This window comes from Malania oleifera, chromosome 5 (genome assembly GCF_029873635.1).
Source record: "Malania oleifera isolate guangnan ecotype guangnan chromosome 5, ASM2987363v1, whole genome shotgun sequence".
NCBI classification, from domain to species: Eukaryota; Viridiplantae; Streptophyta; class Magnoliopsida; order Santalales; family Ximeniaceae; genus Malania; species Malania oleifera.
This window is the reverse complement of record NC_080421.1, coordinates 17,416,869-17,438,850: the sequence shown is the minus strand read 5'-3', so window position 1 is coordinate 17,438,850 and position 21,982 is coordinate 17,416,869. Positions and strand designations below refer to the sequence as shown.

Here is a 21,982-nt window from a genome sequence, read left to right as displayed (position 1 = left end):
AAATTGATCTTCTTTAATTATGCCAATATTTTTTGTGTTGAATTCTTTTATTAGTTTGGTGAATCAATAAAATACCTATTGGTTGATACATAATAAATTGTTCTAAATGATAAATAATTAGTAGATATAAATACTAATGCCAACTCACCTTGGGCTTAGTGGTCCTATACTTGCTGTCTTAACCTTAGGTCAAGGGTTCGAGTGGGTACAGAAGCAAAACAATAATTGAGGTATTCTAAAATACCTTTATTTTTTAACCTTAATAAATAGAAAATGCTGTTTCTCATTAATGTCATTACTTTTTTACAAATTTATTTACAACTTCAAATAAACTTAGAACTAAAGTCAAAATAACACCAAAAATAAATTTCATGTCTTACAAATCATAATAGAATTATTAAAATCTAATGCAGAAAATAATCGAATTTCGGCAGACAGTATTTATCATTAACAAACATATTATCAACTCCCAAAAAAATAAAAAATAAAAAGAGCGAAAAGATTAAAAAAAAATTAATCAAATTCTTTTAGAAATTTGCTTAAAGAGTGAATTTCAAAAATCAATTTCATACTTAGAAAATCATTTCTATTACTGATTTTTGCTTGAAATAGTGACTTGAATTTTATCACAAGAAATTCTAATAATGAGCTTTTGAATATTGATTTTATGTCAAACGCTATTATGATATTTGTAGATATAAAGTATTATAATGTTAAAAATAGGATGCAGTATTATTATGTAATATCAATTTTATTATAAAGGTTTTAGTCTTGAGGTAATAACTTTTAATTTTTTAATTTGAGATTGAATTTTGTGGTTAGGTATGGACCAATTATTAAGACTATTACTCAAGTACGTAAAGTCTTTGATGCCATCGCATTAAAAAAAATTTATAATATATTGTACTATAAAATTAATATTTTAGTCGTAAAATAGAAAGTCAATACAAAGCAAAATTAAAATTGTATAATGATAAAAAATATATTCTAAAAATTATTTAAGGTCACTATAATCAAATTCTTTATATTTTTAGAATTAGCAGAATTATAATGTGATAGTTTACCAATATTATATTATATTATATTGCAAGTTATAATATATTTTATTCTATTATATTACAAAATAATATAATAATCTGTTTAAATTTATAAAATAATTCTCAAATGCTATTATTCTCCCCCCTCATACTCTCCAGAAATGTCCAATACTTTCTCTTACCATGCGTCACTCTCTTACAAATATGGAGACTCTGAAGTACCCACTTCTGTGGCTCCTACAAAGATCCAAAACTACCCCACAAATGCTTCAAATCCATGCCCAATTGATCACGACGAACCTCGTTGCTGATCCGTTTTCGGCGAGCCGGTTACTTGATTTTATAGCATCAAAATGTTTAAATCTGGGTTATGCAGAGCTTGTTTACTCTCAAATTCATAAGCCCAATACATTCATTTGCAACACAATGATCATTGGCTATGTGAAATCCTCTGACCCGCGAGCAGCCTTTCATTTTTACAACAAAATTAGACGAGAAGGCCTTCCTGGTGATAATTATACTTACCCATTTGCGCTGAAAGCTTGTGGCATGATGTTGGGGTTGGTGGAAGGGAGACTGATACATGGGGAAGTTATTAAGATGGGGTTTGAGTCTGATTTGTTTGTGGTGAATGGTTTGATTAGTATGTACTGTAGGTGTGGGGAAATGGTTGGGGCTCAATTGTTGTTTGACGGATTTCATGGGAAGGATGTGGTGACTTGGAATTCCATGCTGTTCGGGTATGTTGGTTTTAGGGATATGCAGCAGGCACAGAGGCTGTTCGATGAAATGCCTGAGAAGGATGTGTTTTCTTGGTCCATTATGATTGATGGGTACGGTAAGGTTCGCAATCCAGAATCTATTTAATAGGATTTTGTGTTTGTGTTTCCTGATGGAACTTCAACCTTCCCTGCACTCTCTCAAAAACGCCCTTGTGATTTGTTTTTGTCCTCTCCTTTTCTTCATTTTCAAAGTCCAGAAATTTTTTATACTGGTGAACATATTTTGACCTGTGCATCCGAATGGGTAATTTAGATTGTGAAGAATGCCCATTTTGTTATGTTTTTTTTTTTGTGTTTTTAGGCGGGTGTTGTGTTTGCATCATAGCTAATATTTCCATCTCCTCTATTTTCAGAAAATTGGCGATGTTGTTCATGCTCGCATGCTTTTTGATTGCATGCCAACAAGAGATCTGGTTTCTTGGAATTCTATGATTGATGTGTATGCAAAGGTTGGCGAAATGGGATCTGCTCGTCAATTATTTAATGACATGCCGGAGAAAAATGTGATCTCTTGGAGCATTATGATAGATGGCTATGCTCGGTATGGAAATCCCTTGGAAGCCTTGAATCTTTTCAGGCAGATGCTTTGCCAAGGAATGAAGCCGGATAAGGTGTCTGTGGTGGGTGCAATTTTGGCTTCTGGTCAATTGGGTGCACTTGATCAAGGAAGGTGGTTACATATGTACATGAAGAAAAACAAAATGATTATGGACATAGTTGTTGAAACTACCCTAGTGGATATGTACATGAAATGTGGTAGCCTTGATGAGGCTTGCAAGACATTCAACAACATGTCAGAGAGAAATATCATTTCTTGGAATGTGATGATTTTTGGTCTTGGTATTAATGGTTTCGGAAAGGAAGCACTGGAGTATTTAGCTCAAATGGAGATGGAAGGAGTTTCGATGGATGATTTAATCTTCCTTGGTGTTCTTACAGCTTGCAGTCATGCAGGTCTTGTGACTGAAGGTCTTCATGTATTTGACAGAATGAGAAGAGTTTACGGCATTGAACCCAAGGTTGAACACTATGGTTGTTTGGTAGATCTCTTTGGCCGGGCAGGACAACTAGATAGAGCTCAAAATGTTATAGAGACAATGCCTCTAAAACCCAATGCAGCATTATGGGGATCTCTTCTTCTGGCCTGTAGAACTCATCAAAATGTGGCTCTTGCAGAATTTATACTTGAGAGGCTTGCAGAGCTCAAAGCTGATGACTGTGGGGTTTACACTCTCATGTCAAATATCTACGCTGATGTGGGAGTTTGGGAAGGAGTGAGGAGGATAAGGAAATTGATAAGAGAGAGGAACATGAAGAAAGAAATTGGAAGGAGTGTAATGGAGATAAATGGTGGTATTGTGGAATTTGTTAGTGGGGAAAGGCCTCATGCTCAAAATGAGGAGATAGAAGCAGTTATTGGGAGCTTATTGACAATGACAGTGGTTGCAGAATAAAGATGTAAACATGTGAAGGAAGCACATTATTTCAACATTCTAGGTAAAACCATTTTGGAACTAGTAGCTCCCGGTTTTTTTGAGCAGAATGGTCCTCCGATGCGTTATTACTGCAATGAAGATACGTTTATGCATTATACGTATTCATTGGGATGACAGAACAACATTCCGTTTAAATTGGATGGAATTGAGATAATTAGCCAGATTTAGTGCATGTTATGGAGCAAATTAAAGTTTAGTGACCAATCTGATCTCAATACACAAGTTTAGCGATCAGCTGTGAAATGTATCCAAAAGGGGTCGTGCCACAATTTGATTCATTAAGCAAAATTTCTTCAATTGATCAAGCGGCGAGTCTTTGAAGTAGTATGTAGTCTTAGATGTTTTGAAAGAGGACAAGCAGAGGAGACACTGAAAGAGAAGACAAAAAGATACAGAACCAAGGTTGTATATGTTCAAAGAAAAATAACTTTAAGCATCCATCTGGGCAACATCCTGAACTATTTCACAGCAATATCAAAGCTTAAAGTCAAATGTTTCCCTCCTTCATTCCTTTATTGTTCTCCTACTTTGTACATTTATGACAATTAGCGTTGTGAAGTTAATTACAAGCTCAAGAGTTTCTCTTCACCGCGTTTCGGTCAATGACTCAAATGACATTGTGTTTTGGTGAGAAGTCTTTCTCGTGTTGGTGAATCATGCAACCTTTCTTGGGCTCCCACTGGACCAACAAATTATGTTAGAAAATTAGTATTGTTTTTATAATACTAATAAAATAAGTACAATTTCATTATTGGCCCTCATAATATAAATAATGAATTTAGATATATTAGTGCACTGATATATGATTAATTATTCCAATGTATCAAATAGGGATAATGTCGAAAAATGCATAATTTAAGTTTGCATGGTCTCGTAGCATTAAAAGAAATGCCAAGGCTTAAGCCCATGTAAGAGACTTTACAAAAAAAAGATTTTAAAAGTATTGAAGAAAAAATTGTTGAGTTAATTGGTTAAAAAAAACATCAAAATTCATGTAATAATTTTGCAGGGGGTCAAAGAAATCATAAGCAAGAAAAGGAAAAAAAAAATTGTTGCAAGCTCATGAAAAAAAAGCCATGTTAGGTTAATAAATTTAAACTAAAAATGGTTTCAATTAGGCTAGGTGTCACGGACCGCCTTAGAGAGAAGCATCTGCGCGAGCGGTGGTGGACACCTACAGGCCAAGGGATAATCTCAGGTAGACAGTTTCTATGGGGCGTAGGTCTCCCAAAGGTAACAAAGGCGTCCCTAAAATAAGATTCAATTAAGAGTTGCGTGGCATTGGACCCATCTTTTGACTTTTTTCTTATTTTCACTGAAATTATTGGTTGTCACTAAAAAAAAAAGAAAAAAAGAAAAAAGAAGTTATAACATGTGAATTAAAACAAGATATATATAAAATGCAGAAGAATGAAAGAAGTCGGACCAAAATTAGAAAGAGAGAGAACTCCACTATGAGGAAAATGAAGAGTAAAAATATAACAAGTATAGTACATGCCATTGAGGAAAGTATTCTTTCATTCCTCAAATATTTTCAATATCAACAAATTCGATACAAAATGTAGTTTTTCAATTAGAAAAGAAATTTCATGTCTAAGGCTGCAAACAAGTCAAATCACTGAATCGAGTTTTGTCTTATTGAACCTTATTTATTAATTTTTTACCCGAACTCGACCTGAATTTAAATTAAACTTTAATACACCAACTCAAACTTATTTACTATGTAAATGAATGAGCTCATGAGCCCTTATCGAGTTGAGCTACCAAGATGCTCACTAACAAGTTTGATTCTTTTGGAACCTTACATTTTAAGGGACAAAAAGTTTATTTAGACAAAAACGTAAAAACAGGTTCTTATTAACATTGCCTTAAGAGTTTCTTAGCCCCACCAAGTTTGCCTATTGGTCTTGAACATTAGTCTAAATTACTAAATTAGGGTTATAAAGTTTGAACAAAATAATTCTATACACAAGCAATACCTACTCTTAAGTCTATTATAGTCTATCAAGTGTAATCAGGCATTATTAAACTAGTTTATAAATGATTCTAATTCAAGTCTATTAAATAATTTCTGACCGCTCAGATTAATACATGATGAATAAGTTTGAAATCAAGTCAACATTAACAATTATACATGTTTAAACTAGTTTTAAAATTTAAAGAACTCTATTTACTATTTAAAAAAATTAACTTTGTCAAATATATTTGCACCGTCATTTATTCAATAAATCTCATCAAATTAATATATCAAATGCATGTCCGTTACAGAATCTCTTATTAAACAAAAAACAAAAACTCATTAATGGTCCGGTGAGGGCAATTTTTTCTCTTTTAATTTTTTTTTCGGAGATTATTACACAGTAGAAACAGGAAAATATTAAAACATCCTTCAGAAAATAAATCAAATTTAAGTACCAAATTTCTTTAACATCATTCATTCATCATTTGAAAATACAAATACACCATTTGAAAAAGGGGTAGGACCGTAGGAGCAAATCCCCCATAAAAACTTCTTTGTTGCGATTTATCGGTCAACGTCCGGTGGGTCAGTTGGCCGGCGATCAGCTGACCCGACGGCAGAGGGTGATCCCGTCACCGACCGGGAGCTGGCAGATCTCGATCCGGGGGTCGGCGGCGAGAGCCTTGTTGAGCTCCAAAACGAAGTCCCTGTAGTACCTGACATACTTCCGGAGTGGCGCGTCCGGCGGCGCCACCACCGATCCGTTCCAGAGGGTGTTGTCGTAGCCGATCACTCCCCCAACCTTCACCAGATCGATAAGCCTCTTGTGGTAGTTCAGATAGTTGTCCTTGTCCGCGTCCACGAATATGAAATCAAATGTTCCGTGATACTTGCCCTGTGATAAAAAAAAAAAACAAAAAAAAAAAAACAGTTGATTAATTCATTAATTACGTGGGAAAGAAAGAGAGAAATCTCATAACTGGAATGGGATTATGGGGGGTTTAAGGGTTTCTGATTCTTACATCTTGGATCATCTGATCGAGGACAGGCAAAGCAGGACCTTCTCTGAAGTCGATCTTGTGGGCAACGCCGGCTTTCTGGATTACAGGCAGACCCAGCTCGTAATTGTCCCGGTTGATATCCATGGCCAAAATCTGCAGCAATCGAAAACAGAGATTTTTTTTATTGAAGTCATACATATTTGATTACCGTGAATGATTGATGAATGTTCTTAGATGGGATTTCAGACCTTTCCATCATCGGGAAGAGCAAGGGCGGTGGCGAGGAGGGAATAGCCGGTGTAAACCCCAATCTCCATGGTGTTCTTGGCATTGATGAGCTTGAGAAGCATGTTCAGGAACTGCCCTTCATCCGCAGATGTAGTCATAATGTTCCTGTTCCGATCGCCATTCCAAACATCACAATTAGGGGGAAAATTAAAAAAATTAACACAAAAAAAAGAGGAAAAATGGAAAAACGCATATGAGTATCCAGAAATTTAGAGCTCTGAAAACCAAAACCCACCATGGGTGCATGGCAGTAATCTCCCGGAGCTCCTTCATGGCCTCGTGCTCTCTTGGGTACACACTGGTTTCAAGTATATACTGCAAACAAGAAATCAAAAACTTTCAGGACATAAAAATGGATCGATCACACGGAAAACATTTCTTTTCCCCCCAAATCTTCACCTGGTACAGAGCATCACTCTGCAAAAGGCTCTTGTGGCCAACCTCCTGGTGTCTCCCGGCCTGATCTTGCTCGTTGGTCGCCATTTATGTGCTTTCTGGGATATTCTGCTCTTACCCTTTGGTTCGATGCCGGAGCACTGATCGCCAATGAAGTGTCGACCTGAGATGGTAAGGTGGAAACGAAGGGGTATATAAGGGAGGGGTGGAGACCGGCTGAGCCGGTAACCTTCCGGTTCCGGGAGTAGTTGGACCGCCAGCCAACCGGTCGGTGGTTGGTGAGGTGCAGAGATCGCTATTGGTGCGAGCACGGTGGTCACTCGGACGCGGGACCCACTATGGCTCTTGTGGTTGGTGCCCACACGTCGCCTTCACCTACATGACGTCAAGATGATGGATTTAAACGGTTGGATGGCGGGGGAATGAATCCGGGAGTATGGTTGTTATGATGGAATGGGTGTATCAGATCATAAGATTGTGGGGCGACGCGGCAAGAGAAGTTGGTCAAGGGTTGGTGAAGGGCATTTGGGCTTATACAACATGGATAAAGGAGAGTTGGTGACCACTTCCAAAATAATGAGCCCTATTTCTAAGGGTACCCCTCCCACTCCCAAGCCACGCCCAGCTCTTTTTTTAAGGGAGGGTTCCTTTCAACTTCAAAGCCACTGCCCTAATGATTTTTAGGTGTCCTAAAAAAGTTTATTATTCATTTTATTAGTGAATCATATTAGTTTTGAACTAAATTATGCGTGCAAATTATTTTATTTTCATTTCCTAATTTTGACCTCACATCGGAATACAAAAAATTTTAAACTTTGATTATGAAATATTCACTAAAATATTTTAGGAGTTATTAGTAACTCAGAAACCATTAGTTACTCTTTTATATTTAGCTATCAAGCAAAGCAAAGTGACACCGAATTAAATGAATAAGATATTAAGTTTAAAAGTTACTTTTATTAATTTTAATTATATTAATTTTTTTTATTTTTTGTAATATTTGGCATAAAAATATAATAAAAACATTTTTTTCCCTAATTTACTTTTTCTTTTCTTGAACAATTTTGTAGTTTAAACGAATCCTAAAAGCTTATTATTGAAAGAAAGAAATTTAAAATCATCATTTTCATCATGTTATGACTAATGAGTGTTGAAGTGACTCAAAAGGTTTTCCCTTTTTTTAATTATCTTGTAATTGTTTTGTCTTGAGCAACAAAGATTTTAGCCTACATAGTAAAAGTGTCGTTTCACAAAAAAAAAAAAAAAAGTTGAAAATGCTTTTCCATTATCGAAATAAAATATTAGTAAAATCGACAAATTAGTGATACATATAAAACCATTGACAAAAATAGAATGTGGATTTCAAAGTATTAAATTTAAATTTGCATATATTCTAATAAAATTTAATGTAATTATATAAGCTTAAAAATCACATAAATTCAAGTTAAAAATTAATCTTCAAAATCAAAGCTTTAAAACACACGAGAAAATTTTAAGATCCTAAATTATGTAAGCACAAAGCACTATAAAATTATTCTTTAGTAAAGTGTACATAGGATCATGTAGAAGACTTCTATATTTTGGGTACTCATTTTATTTGAGTATTGAACTGATTAATTACTGACTAGCTACTATTCTATTTATAGTCCATCATGTATGTGTTATTGATATTATCCAAATCATTTTTGTTCTAATATCTTAAAGACCCTTTTATTTATAGTATATTACTATGTTTTAATTTAACAATTTAAATTTACATTTGAATTCCTTATGCACATATTTAGATTTTAATTTGCTTTAATTCTATGTTGTCTCATGTCTAAAATTCTTTTAATTTTCTTTTCTTTTTGTTCACAAGAGGAATGATGAGGATCAACATGTCTTATGTATTCCTTTTATTGATATGATGACACATGCACGACCTCCTGATGTCCACTCATTTGCTAACATGGTGACATGTGGACGACCTCCAGATGTCCACTATTGTTTATAATTATTTTGCAAGAACATATGTGAAAATCTTCTACTTTTTTTATGGAAGACTTTTTTTATGTGAAAACTTTACTAGTGTATTAATTTATATTTTTTGTGGATATGTTGTTTCAAAATTATTAGGTGTTTGAAGACCATGCTTAAAGATCCAAGTAAAGTATTGAAATAAAGTCCAACTCAAAACTCATGTGAACCCCACATGGCTTCTGGGCCCCTCATGGTTCCAATGGGTCCCACACGATTTTGGCATTTCTTTTTAGAATATGTTTAAATTTCAAATTTAAATTGTAATAATGTAAGACAACTAAACTTGACTTGTATACTTATGAGTTGGAGTTTTTTATTTTTTAGTAAGTATTAATTATGTTAGGTTAATAATTGTTGAAATTTGATAAAAGTTGTTGAGAATTATCGAGTGTTTAAAGCTTTGTCTTTCAGGCTATGCCTATAAATAGTCTTCTTATTGTAAGAACAAGATATGAAGTTGAAGTTGAATATAAAAAAAACATTTCTTTGCTTGAGCTTATAAAGTTTGTCTCTTTCTTTGTGAGTGAGTAGTGTGAGGCTACGGCGTTCTCTCTGGAGATCAAGTGGTGAGAGACCACTAAACTATCCAATGACTCCATCAACCCCTCCTCCATCTAATACTCTCATGGTCCTTATCAACACCACACAGCTAGCACCTTCATACACCCACACGACGATCATCATCTATACTTTATTGTTGCGTTCATGTTATGATTCAAAACTTGTACAAAGGACCTACAGTGTGACCTAACTATATGTGGAACAACGTCAAGTCATCCAAATCAATCTCTTGATAACTTCAGTACTTGTATTTGAATCATTTGTTATATTTTGTGAACGCTTGCTGGTAGATTAAAATCACATTTTTGAATAACCCATTTGATCCATAGATTGCAATATTGGTCATTGTTCAACAATTTTATGTTGATTTCTAAAATTAGTCACAAGATAGACACTCCACGTAGTTGGAAGATAGTGTACTTTAGTTGCCCCCACGGGCATTGTAACGACCTGCTCCTTTTTCACATATTTTTTTTTTTATATATAAATAAATTATCATCACATCATACATTCCAACTCAGTAGGTCACAATCCACCTGAGCTCGTGGGCACCAGGGATATAACAAAACATACAGCAGAAGCCTACGCAGTAGAAAGTATAAAATCATATATATCTCATCATAATGTGCATAACACATACCAGAGTCACTACAATTACTATCTCACAGTATATACATCTCAAAAATGAAATCTAGGGACAATCCCCACAAAACCTAACTGTTCTTACCAAAAACTTACCCTTCCAAAGAGGGCAAACAACTGTTCTAGATCAGCGGGGCTTTTCCCGCTCTCCTATCAGGGGCTCCTAAAAAATGTATAAGATTTAGGGGTGAGACACCTCTCAGTAAGGGAAATAAACTAATACCAGTGTGTGGCAACATGAGTATTCTGTGTTCTACATATACCATACATAACATATTCAGTACTGTTTATCAAATCTGGGAAAACATATGCATATCAAAACATGGCAGAACATACTGCATTTTCATAAACATTTCTTATCTCATATCATAATAATAATAACATAAAAACAATCCTGGTAGGTTAGCTGGCTGTTGTCATGTATTACTCCCACATGACTGGGTTGTGTGGCCCGAAGGCGGGACCTGACAATGGTTGGCCGACCACTACTAAGTCAAACAGTAGTCTGTAGGTCCGATGGGTCTACCCAGACTGGTCCGTACACCAGGGGCGATAACAGCACACTTCTTGAAAATAACCACATCGACCATCCAATCTCACACCACTCCGTACAGCGGCGTTAACACAGATATCATGATCACGAGGACCATGGACACATAGCAACGGTACCGTACAAGTGCTAGCCTAGACTAAGCCAACCAGGTTCTGATATCATATACATATACTAAAACCGTAATACATAAATATCTCATATAATTTATTTTCACATCAATCATATCATTTCACATATATACGTGTATCATGAAAATCATCGGCCCGTACGCCGGTATTACCCATTTTAACATAGCACGGCCCGTACACCGGCAAATCACATAGCATAGCCCGTACGCTGGCAAACCACATAGCACAGCCCGTACGCTGGCAAATCACATAGCACGGCCCGTACGCCGGCAAATCACATAGCATGGCCCATACGCCGGCAAATCTCAACCACATAGCACGGCCCGTATGCCGGCAAATCACATATACATATAAAAATATCTTGGCCCGTACGCCGGTTTTCCATCATAGAAATCCATATCGTCCCCATTCCAAAAAAAAAACAGTATTTCACAACATTTTTATACTCATGCCACACTAAACAAATTTTTTACGTATTCAACATATCATCTTTTAAACAGTATTTTTTCAAATATAAATCATATATATAAATATATTTATTTTTCCTGAAACCAGATGCTATATATATATATATATACATACATTTTTTCAAAACAAAACTAGTTTAGTTTATCCCCTTACCTGATTCCTGAAAAGCCCCTAAGAAAATCTTTCCCGTACCCACAAGGTTCTTAACTCAATACCCTGAAAATGAAAACTCGCAGAATTAAAGTTTAGTATTTTCGTACGTACAACATTTTCTATAACTACCACTAAGTCCAATTCGACTTAAAAAGTCCTACCTCAACTTAGGGATGATTCCCAACGTTCCCAATCAACACCATGGAACTAAAAATTTTCAGTATTAAAGTTCAGTATTTTTACGCGTATATCACTTTCTTCAACTGTCAAAAATCCAAATATTGAATATAAAGCCTTACCTTGGATTTGGGATGAAATCCAACTTCGTTTCCCTGACGATCCGCTCCGGCAGACTTGTAGAGAACTTTGTCAAGAGCGTCATGGTGGCTTCGGTTTGTCGATCCGGCATAAAACTAGCCCGGAATCGAAGAGAGAGAGTCGTAGGAGAGAGAGAGAGAGAGAGCACTTCCAAAAAATATCCAAGTAAGCTTCTTGAAGAAGCTTTCCACTTTCTATATATATATATATATCTTTAACCTTTATATTAAATACATATCATAATAACTTACTTATATATATATATATATATACACACACACACACACATATATATATATATATACATGCTTCAATATATATATATATATATATATATATATTTTCCTTATCATACTATTCATTTTACTTGTTAATTTAATTAATTAATTTTATTTTATTATTTTATTATTTTTAAATTAAATTTTATTATTATTATTATTATTTTTTTCCCGGTTACTACAGGCATGGTGCGGTGGAAAGGCGTTGACACACAAGAAGGAATATCGTGTGTTTGAAACCTGGTTGATTTACTCGTGGAGCCAGCCGTTGATGTGGAGCAACACGTGTCCTATGGATAGTAAAGCGAGATAGGTCCTAGGCTCGGATTTGACGAATGTTCAACCGGTGCTCAAGAAGTCGTGATCGCATTCAATTAACCTGGGAGACGAATCAGGGGGGAAGGCCGCCACCACGTGGGTTTGGTGTTGCATCAGGGGATTTGAAGGGTTCGTCGATCGCATGGGTTTCCATGATAATAATAAAAAAAAAAAATGTGTATTTTACCCATGCAACTTGAAAGCTTGTACCTCTCTTTCTATTTTTCATGATTTAAATAAGTTTTTAATTTATTTATATTAGTTTTAATTTTAGTATCTATTTTTTATTCATAATTTCTAGAGTGATACTAGACGATTTCAAAATTAACAAAATCTGTGAAGTTAATTAAGTGATTCATATATCTCGTGAATGCATTTTGTACCAAAAATCATTCTTATTTGACTAATCAAAATTAATTAATCAAGTTTTGAGAGAGTTTGAACACTATTGCCATTAAATAATAATAATAATATTATTATTATGGGAAGAAAGTCTCACATTACCTACCCAACCCAACCCACCTACACCTCTCTTAAACACTGCCTTATTTTATTACTTTCCAAAGTCATTAATCTCCATATTAATTAAGTAATTAAAGATCCCTTTCCTGCATTACTTCTCATTTTGATTAGGCAACTGATTAACTTTTCCATAATAGCATCTCAGAATGGAATACTAACCTTAATCATTAGCTTAATATTCGCTATAATGAAATAAAGAGAAAAAAAAATTATATGACAAATATGTAAAGTTATAAAGACGTATTCAATTCCATTCCATTCTATTATTGTATACGAAATGAGGATGGAATTGAAGTAGAATTGAGAGTGTAAGATGTGAGTACGGGATTATCATTGTATTATTTCTCGAGATGCTATTGTCAAGATATTAGAGAATATCCTTTTTTTTTTTTTTATCAATTGAAAGTCTACATCAAATTACATTTTGACAAGAATAGAATTTGTCTTGCTTAGCCCAAATTTTCTGGGCATTTTCTCATCTTTTTCTTTTTTTTTTTTCCTTTATATTTATTTAAAAATATTTTAGACTCTTTTTGTTGTGGATTTTTTTTTGGGTTTTTTTTTTTAAAGAGTTCTAGAAATTTCAATCTTATTTTTAGTTTTCTAAGATTTAGAAAATAAAGAATCTTCTTAGTTGTATTAAATAATTTTATTATTTTTAATTTTTAGATTTCAAAATAATTAGAAATAAATACAACTCGTTTTAGAATTTTTCAAAATTTATAGAAGGTTGTATTTGGTTTGCAAGATTTTTCAGGTTTTGATTTGAATTTATGTGGATTTGTAAGAGAAATTCAATACATAATTCATACAAACCAAAGTCTAAGATTCAAATTCTACGCTTTCATAACACAAAATAAGATGTTCAAAATTTTACGAAATAATGAAATGACATTTTCTAACTTTTCTATATAAATTCATAAAAAAGAATAAAAAAAAGTGACATTTTTCGTAATTATTTAAAAAATTAGAAATGAAAAAAAAAAAAAAACTTTTATTATTGTTTAGTTGTTTTACACAAGTGTTTAAAATTGAAAGTTTAAATTAAATTCTTTTGCAATTCTTTAGAAAATTAAAATAGAAAATAAAAACTATTTTTCACAATTAGAAGGTCCCTTTACTTTAACACCAACCTTCTTAATATGCAAATAATGATACTTACATACTTAATCCCTTGGTATTTCAATATAAAGATTAACGCTATAGGACTTGAATTTAGATTTGCATTAGATTTAGATAAGACTTGTATAAAATTGTATTAAACCTACACAAAAGATCCCCAAAGTGCCCCTTCCCTCGATAAATTCTACACCCACCAACCCTCTCCTACCCATACCCAAATAACCCTCAGCCACCCTAAATAAAATTTAGAGAGATCCTACCTTAGAGGAGTCAAACCCGAGTCTCCTCAATTAGGAGCCAAGAGGTTGGTCGTTACGAGTTCATTTCACCCCCATTTTTAGTTAAACATCTCTTAGAAAAATATTACTATGAATTCTTATCAAATTCACCTATGTCAAGGGAATAGATTGGGTTGATATCAAAGGGAGAAGATAAATAAGTTAGTATGAGAAACTAAGATTAGATTAGTAACTTGGAATATAAGAACTCTTATGAGAAAAACTATGGAGATAGTGATAATGTTTAGGAGGATAATACTTAATCTGCCTTCAAAAGACGAAATGGATAGGAGAGAAAGTTAGAGAAATTGAAAAATTAAGATTTAAACTTTGATGCATTGGCATAGAAAAGCATAAAAATAGGGTGGGTATTATTATAGATAAAGACCTAAAAGACAACGTAGTAGATGTTAAAAGATAGGGGATATGATCATTAAAATTGGGATAGTTTTAGGCTTGGAGATAGTGAATGTTATTAGTGTGTATGCTCTCCAAATAGAATTAACTTCTAATCTTAAAAGAAAATTTTAAGAAGATATGGATAGTATTTTAAAAGGGATACCTATGTCTGAAAAGACATTCATAGGAGCTTATTTAAATGGTTACATTGGAAATGATAATATAAGATATGAGAGGATACATGAAGGTCATGGATATGAAGATAAAAGTGACGCTAGTGATACAATCTTAAATTTTGCCATGTTTTACAATTTGATTATATTGAATACTATCTTTATAAAGAGAGAAGAACACTTACGAACCTTCAAAAGTGGGTATAACATAAGTCAAATAGATTTCTTCTTAACTAAGAACGAGGATCGTCTATCTTGTAAGGATTGTGAAATTATTTCAAATAAAAGTTTGACTACACAACATAGAATCTTAATATTAAATATACATATTAAAAAATGAATAAGAAGGAGTAGCACAAATCAATGCAAGAGAACTAAATGGTGAAACTTGAAGGGAGATAATATGGTAAAATTTAAAATAAAATGAACAAAGAGTGTGATTTGACAGTAAGGGATAAGGTTGATGCAAATACTATTTAGATTGTAAGGATAAAAAAAGAGGTTTTAAGTGAGTCCAAAAGGAAGATACTTGGATAGTAAAGAAAGTTGGTAGTGGGATTAAGAGTTCAAAAAGTCGCTAAGACAAAAAGAAATTGATATAAAATATAACAAAATTGTAGAAATCTAGGAAATCTTGAAAGATGTAAAGAAGCAAGAAAAAAATGCAAAAAAAAAAAAAAAACTAATAGTGAAGCTAAACTAGAGCTTATGATACTTTATATACTAAACTAGATACAAAAGAAGGAGAAAAAGACATTTATAAACTTACTAGAATTAGAGAAAGAAAATGCAAAGATATAGGTGATGTAAAATGTATAAAGGAGAAGAATGATAATGTATTAATTAGAAAAGAAGACATAAAAGAGAGGCGACAGAGATAATTTAATAAGTTGTTTAATGAAAAATGAAAGTTGAACTTGGGAGTGACAAATGAAGAGAAGATTAAAAATAACAGATCTATTTGCAAAATTAGAGTCCTTGAAGTTGAAATGATACTTAAAAAATTAAAAGTAAAAAATCTATAGGATCAAATAAAATACCAATTGAAGTTTGAAAATGTTTAGAGGATAAAGGAATTGTTTAAATAGCTAATATATTCAGCACTATTATAAAAACTAAGAAAATGCTAGAAGAATGGAGGAAAAGTACATTAGTACCTATATACAAAAAATAAAGGTTCTATTCAAAACTGTAATAATTATTATGAAATTAAGATTATGAGTCATACAATGAAATTATGGGAAATGATAATTGAATATAGAATAAGATTATAAATGAAGATTTCAGAAAATCAATTTAATTTTATGCGAGGGAGATCAACAAAAGAAGTTATTTATCTTTTAAGAAATTTAATGGAAAAGTTTAGGGAAATGAAGAGGGACTTGCATATGGTTTTTATTCACCTAGAGAAGATGTTTTGTAGGTGATGTGCTGTCGAGTAAAATAGAGGTCTAATTCGTATGGATAAGAAGAGTATTCCAAACTTTCGTTTTTTATTGACATCATTTGGTTCTCCTATGTTTTCCTCAAGATTTTTGTTTTGCAAGTATTTGTCATCAGTTTGCAGGTATTTTTGTTTTGTTTGTGTTTGTTTTAGTTCGGTTTTTGGGCTGTGTTCTGATAGATTTGTTTTGGTCTTGTTGTTTGAGATGGTTTTGTTAGTTTATTTGTAAATCCCTTGTGGCTTGTTTGTAACCACGGTTTTCCCCCTGCCATAAGTGAGGACTATCAATAAATTTGGGCTTTTCGTTAAAAAAGAAAATGCATACTAAGCAAGAAACCTAATTCACTGGCAGTATAAAGATGGTTATTACATCTCTTGAAAAACCAAAAACAAAAATCTCTAGCCCCTCCTAGAAATTAAAGTTGAAGAAAATGAAAATCCCGAAATTACAGTTGAAATGAACCAATAAAAAAAAAAGTTCAATAATTTGTGCTAAACTGTGGATACAATTTCATAGAATAATATCATCAGATAAGAGTACATATAATAGCCAGAATTCAATATTTACAAGCTGAAAATATCAACAGATTCCATAGGTTCAGCAGATTTAACAGTCCATATTTATTTTGAGGCACAACCCAATTTAAACACCATTAGAATACCAAGTCCAGTCTAATTGAAATAACTTAAAGTCTATAACTTAAAATGCAATCCAGATTCAACAGCATAGGGAATAAAGTGTGCTATTGAAAGATGAATTGAAGTGCAGATTTTTCCCTCTGCAACATTCAACAAAAGAACATATATCAGAAGCTTTAAAGGCAGGGTCTAAAACTTACAGCTAAGTAGGGCAAAGTTCCAAAGTTGCAGCAGGGTCTGAAAAAATATCAAGAGCTTGCAAAGTTCCAACATAAAACAAAGACCGGCAAATGGGTTCCAACAGCGCAGAGGAACATCGATGGTATGTGGCTTGTAGGTTAACGGACTTTCTAAAGCAAGAAGTATTCATGGATGAGTATGCATCAGTGCTGTTGTATAACAAGAAGCATGATTGAGCAAAAGAGTGTCACTTAAACTTAATACCAAAAAAAACCAAAATCAAAATCAAAATAATACATAAAAATAATAAAAAATAACAATTAAAAGGCATGACAAAATAATAAGGCAAAAACAACCACCATCAAATACTTGGTAGAATAACATTGCACAAAGATCCTACTCGTTACAATAAAAAATCCATCCACTATTGCACAAAAAGTTCATCTGGGAAAGCAAGAATTCAGAATCTTTTTCACTTGGGTATTGTAATTTTACCTCAATAGTTTGCCTAGTTTAATATCAACATACTATGGCAGCTGGAAGCCTACATTCAACAATGTTGAGATCAAAGTATATAACTTCTCCTCTGACATGTCTTTCAATCATTTCTTTGATGAAGCATTGTCCTTTGGTGTCCTCACTTCAACCTCACTTTAGGTTTTACAATTCCTTAAGGTAGTGTTTGGGAGTATGGATTTTGGAGTTTTGATTTGGATTTGTATGGATTTGGTAGAAACTCAATACAATTTTATGCTATGCTTTGTCCAAATCCACACAAATCCAAATCCATGATCCAAGGGTCATGTTCCCAAGTGCAGGGTAAGAGTAGGGAAGAGTTAAATGCACAACTATGTCACAGCTTGTGTACTATTGCAACTTCCCAGAATGTCAGTTGCTATGCCATCTTCACAGGGTTCTTTGGGATTTCCTGAAATGTGATGTGCATTCTCATGCTTATTTTGAAGCTGAAAAGTTATATGGTAGTAATATCACATTGCCTTGTAATCCTATAACACAAACCAAACAAAAATATTCCCCTGAAATAGACGTCTCACTTTTGAAAATAAGATTCCTCAAATGTGTTATTCTTTGGATTTTGCAAACCAAATGACACCAAATGTAAGTTATTCATTCAAGCAGTTGAAAAGAGTATAAATTTTTTTTTTTCTATGACCTCACTGGGATCTCCTGATGCTAGATTCTACTCAGCAGCAGTGTTGCAGCATTTGCGGCACTAGATAGCAGAATTCTCTACACCACAGTTAAATGGATAACTTCCTCCATTTATCTAAACTCTCTTACATCATGTTTGAGAGCTTATCCTAGGAGGGCAGATTCTATATTTCAGACCATTTCCAAGCAAGTTGAGGCTACAACTGGCAAGGCAGGTCCCTACTTTCTTCAATTAGCAGATGGCACAGTAACCTGGTTGAAGCTTGGGACGAGCTCAACCATTCAAAAAGCATAGAAAAGAATCCTAAAGACAATAAGGCATAATTAATTAAAAAAGAGAACTAATTTATGAAACATATCAAGGTAAGATGGAGAAATTGAAGAAAGATACCTGTGAGATTGCTTAATAGTTGATACCTAATAGAAATAAATACTTAAAAATTAATTAATTGAGAACAAGAGTTACAAAGAAAATTTGCAGATCTAAATACAATCATCCAAAACTTCACAAGGCATTCAAAGTTGCTGAAACATTGAACAATATAGAAAACCCCTAAAAGCTCAAAATTGATGAAGATCACATAGAGAGAGAAAGAGGAGGAAGAGAAGACGACTAATAATGATTTGGAGTTTCGTCCAAAAAATCCTCAATTAAGACTAACAATGGGATGAAATTGAAACCATTTTGGAAGTTTGGGACCGAGAGTGAAGTAAATTGAAGTTGAAACCCCCCTTGGAAGTTTAGGACTAATGGTGAGACATGTCGATAGTCAATTTTTTATCAAACAAATTTTATCCAAACGAAGATGCAAAAATCCAAGAAAAATGAAGAGAGAAGTCAATCATTGCACTAAGGGAACGTCGACCGACCATCCCTCTAAAACTAGTCATTGGCCATAACCTGTAGGCGGTCGACTAGCTTGTGACAAATTCAAATTTTTGACATGTCTTCGCGTGATTGGCTGGAATTTTGAACCAACCATGTGTCCCATTAATGTCACATGTCCAACATAGGCAGTAAATGATTGGCGGTTATTGGTAGTTATTTCGAATTCAAATTTTGAAATTCTAATTTGAAAATGGTTTTCCTCCCTCCATTAAAGGTCTATAAAAGGGCCTTTTTAGTGAGACTTTTAGGGCAGATCAAAAGGGGGGAAAAGTGTGAATTTCAAATAGGAGCTCGTTAGTCTTAAGAAGATCTTCATTCGAAGGAAAGGAAGAGAAATCACACTTCCCTTCTCTTGAAAAGAGACTTTGGTGGTGGCATTCGAAGTGACAAGTCTTCCACTTAATCTACAAAGGATTCCTCTTCAAAAAGGTCAGTGCCAAACCCTTTACTTCATTCATTTCTATGCATATAATTGATTTTGCATGTTAGGGAATATAACACATGTTTCTTTCATGTTTACATAGGAAAAAGCATGATTGGATATCAAAAATTCATTGAAGTTCTTCTTAAGGCGGTCGACCGGCTTCTCTTTCTTTTGAAATGTACCCTTTGGCTACAAGCAGTCAACCAATTTGTGCATGTGGTCGATTGCTAATTTCGAAGAGTGCATATTTTGCGTTCTTTGTTCAATTCCTTCAATGATTTCAGGCATGTTATTATCTTAACACATGGTAGAATACTCGTGATCGATGTTGGGGGATCTTTTCTTCAAAGTTTTCATGGTTTCTCCACACACACACACACACACCAATCAACTTTTTCATCAACAACCAATGGATTTGCATGATTTTTCTAAAAAAACATCAATACTTTTGCAAAGTTTTTTCAAGTCATTTGGGATCATACATCCATAAAATGGCGTGTGAGTGTTCTGCAATATTTTCATCTCAAAGACATCAATGTTTTTGAAAAATTGTTCATTTTACTTGGGATCATATACCCATGAAGCGGTGTTTGGGTGTTCTCTAATCTTTTCAAACTGACGATCAAGGCAGGTTTGTTGTTCTCCTCCCAAAAATTCATACTTTTCAAATGATTTTCATGGTCTTCCTTCAAAATAAACCAAAATTTTCTTTTAGGAAATTTACCCTTTTAATGGACCATTCGTGATGTGGTGGTTGAGTGAATTAAAAGGGTTCTTTTCTAGAAGATAAAACGGGGATTTCAAGTTGGGTTTTATGGTTTTCCTTCCAAAGAAACCAAAATCATGCAAATTCATGTTGTTTGATATCTTTTTCAAAAAAAAAAAAAATATATATTTTCAAACTATAGATGGTTTGATTCCTCTTTTGAGGATATGTAGGCAATCTACTTCGTAGATTTATCTATAACAAACAAAAAACTCAAACTCCCTTGCATTTCTCACTTGTTTGATATGCATGTGTATTCTATATGTGTTCTTGGTATTGTTTGTTTTGTTTTTGATTTAGCTTCAATGTAGTAGGATTTTCATAAATCCTATGAAAGGCCTTTTCAACGGCTGGTTCTTTGAAAAAATCATTCAAATGGGATGTACACACACTGAAAGGGTAAGCATGGCAACCATTCAAGGGAATGAGTGTTTTAGGGTGCAAACTCTTTGAATTCTCAAGAATGAGAATTTGAAGTATTACCTTCCCTATGCACAATTATGCTCCCGAACTCAATTTCTTCAAAAGGATTTCCTTTTTTTTGCCTTTTCAAAATTTTTTTAAAAAAATGACTACTCCATTTTCAAAATTTGTTTACAGTCACCAAATGTTGTCAACCCAAACTTGTCTTCAAAACCCAATGTGCCACGGACTTGGCAACTCCGCTGGGGATGCTTGAGAGTCGGGCTGCCTCTTGTACATTTGTGTGTGGTTTCTATGTATGTGTTCTTTCATGTGTTTGTTTCTTTTCATACCATGTTATGAGTACTACGTTATGTTGTTATGATATGTCATGTTGTATATGTCTTTGTCATGCCTATGCATTTGCATTCATGAGTACTTTATTCATACATCACTATGTTGCATGAGTCATACACTCGAACTCCATAGCTTGTAGGAAATAGGAGAAGGAAGAAATAGTGAGGACCTACATGGGGCATGTCTCTCGTATAGGCCTTCCGAAAATTCCTTCACCCAATTTGTTCTCTTTGAAGACAATTTGGAAACTTTTAAGAATTGTGTAATATAAAGTCATACCATGCACTACATAACTTTCATCCTTACAATAGGGTAGAAACTTTTACCTGGTGTTTGATGTTGAATAAGAATGCTAGGATACATAGAGTGATAGGCATTATCCCTAGGGCCATATCATTCATTGAATGTGTTTGTCTTCAACCTTGTAGAATTTTGTTACATAAAAGGTATAACATACCATTTGGATTGATTAAGAGGTTCTTGAACCAAACTTGCATCAAAACCAGTTGATATGTTGCACTAGTTATGCTATTGAATTCTATCCTTTTATCACTCATGCATTACCTAGTCGAATGTTTGTTTTCTCTTTATGAACCTTGATTTATACATCTTCAAATAGGATAATCAAAATTCCACCAAGAAAGAAAATCTATCTTGCTACTCGTGACCCAATCATTACTAGAGCTCGATCACAAACATGGAGTTATCAGAATCAAGTCGAAATAAAGAGAATATAGCACGAATGGAATCTCCATTGGATAAAAGGATTAGATCAATTCAAGGCATACAAGATGAAGGTGTAGGAGATTTTGAAGA

At 33.7% G+C, this 21,982-nt stretch overlaps 2 protein-coding genes across 3 annotated transcripts; one reads left to right on the top strand and one right to left on the bottom strand.

Annotated features, from left to right (window-relative positions):
* Window positions 1-1,193: 1,193 nt before the first annotated feature.
* Window positions 1,194-3,903, top strand: LOC131154873 (pentatricopeptide repeat-containing protein ELI1, chloroplastic-like). 2 transcript variants are annotated; one of them, XM_058107673.1, is made up of 2 exons: window positions 1,194-1,875; window positions 2,173-3,903. In XM_058107673.1, the coding sequence occupies exons 1-2, from the start codon at window positions 1,867-1,869 to the stop codon at window positions 3,271-3,273; spliced, it is 1,110 nt and encodes a 369-aa protein (XP_057963656.1). In that variant the 5' UTR covers window positions 1,194-1,866; the 3' UTR covers window positions 3,274-3,903. The 2 variants fall into 2 exon arrangements, with proteins under 2 accessions (XP_057963656.1, XP_057963655.1); XM_058107672.1 differs by having other exon boundaries at window positions 1,548-1,880.
* Window positions 3,904-5,531: 1,628 nt separating this feature from the next.
* On the bottom strand, window positions 5,532-7,448 carry LOC131154872 (caffeoyl-CoA O-methyltransferase). The gene is made up of 5 exons (XM_058107671.1): window positions 6,964-7,448; window positions 6,800-6,879; window positions 6,525-6,669; window positions 6,298-6,429; window positions 5,532-6,170 (listed from the first exon to the last, which is right to left on the bottom strand). The coding sequence occupies exons 1-5, from the start codon at window positions 7,045-7,047 to the stop codon at window positions 5,877-5,879; spliced, it is 735 nt and encodes a 244-aa protein (XP_057963654.1). The 5' UTR covers window positions 7,048-7,448; the 3' UTR covers window positions 5,532-5,876.
* Between the last annotated feature and the right edge of the window lie 14,534 nt (window positions 7,449-21,982).

Coding starts and splice junctions, on each gene's coding strand:
- LOC131154872 (XM_058107671.1), bottom strand. CDS start 7,047: ATGGCGACCAACGAGCAAGATCAGGCCGGGAGACACCAGGAGGTTGGC. Junction 6,880..6,963: donor AGAGTGATGCTCTGTACCAG/GTGAAGATTTGG, acceptor TCTTGTTTGCAG/TATATACTTGAAACCAGTGT. Junction 6,670..6,799: donor ATTACTGCCATGCACCCATG/GTGGGTTTTGGT, acceptor CGATCGGAACAG/GAACATTATGACTACATCTG.
- LOC131154873 (XM_058107672.1), top strand. CDS start 1,587: ATGATGTTGGGGTTGGTGGAAGGGAGACTGATACATGGGGAAGTTATT. Junction 1,881..2,172: donor TGATTGATGGGTACGGTAAG/GTTCGCAATCCA, acceptor CTCTATTTTCAG/AAAATTGGCGATGTTGTTCA.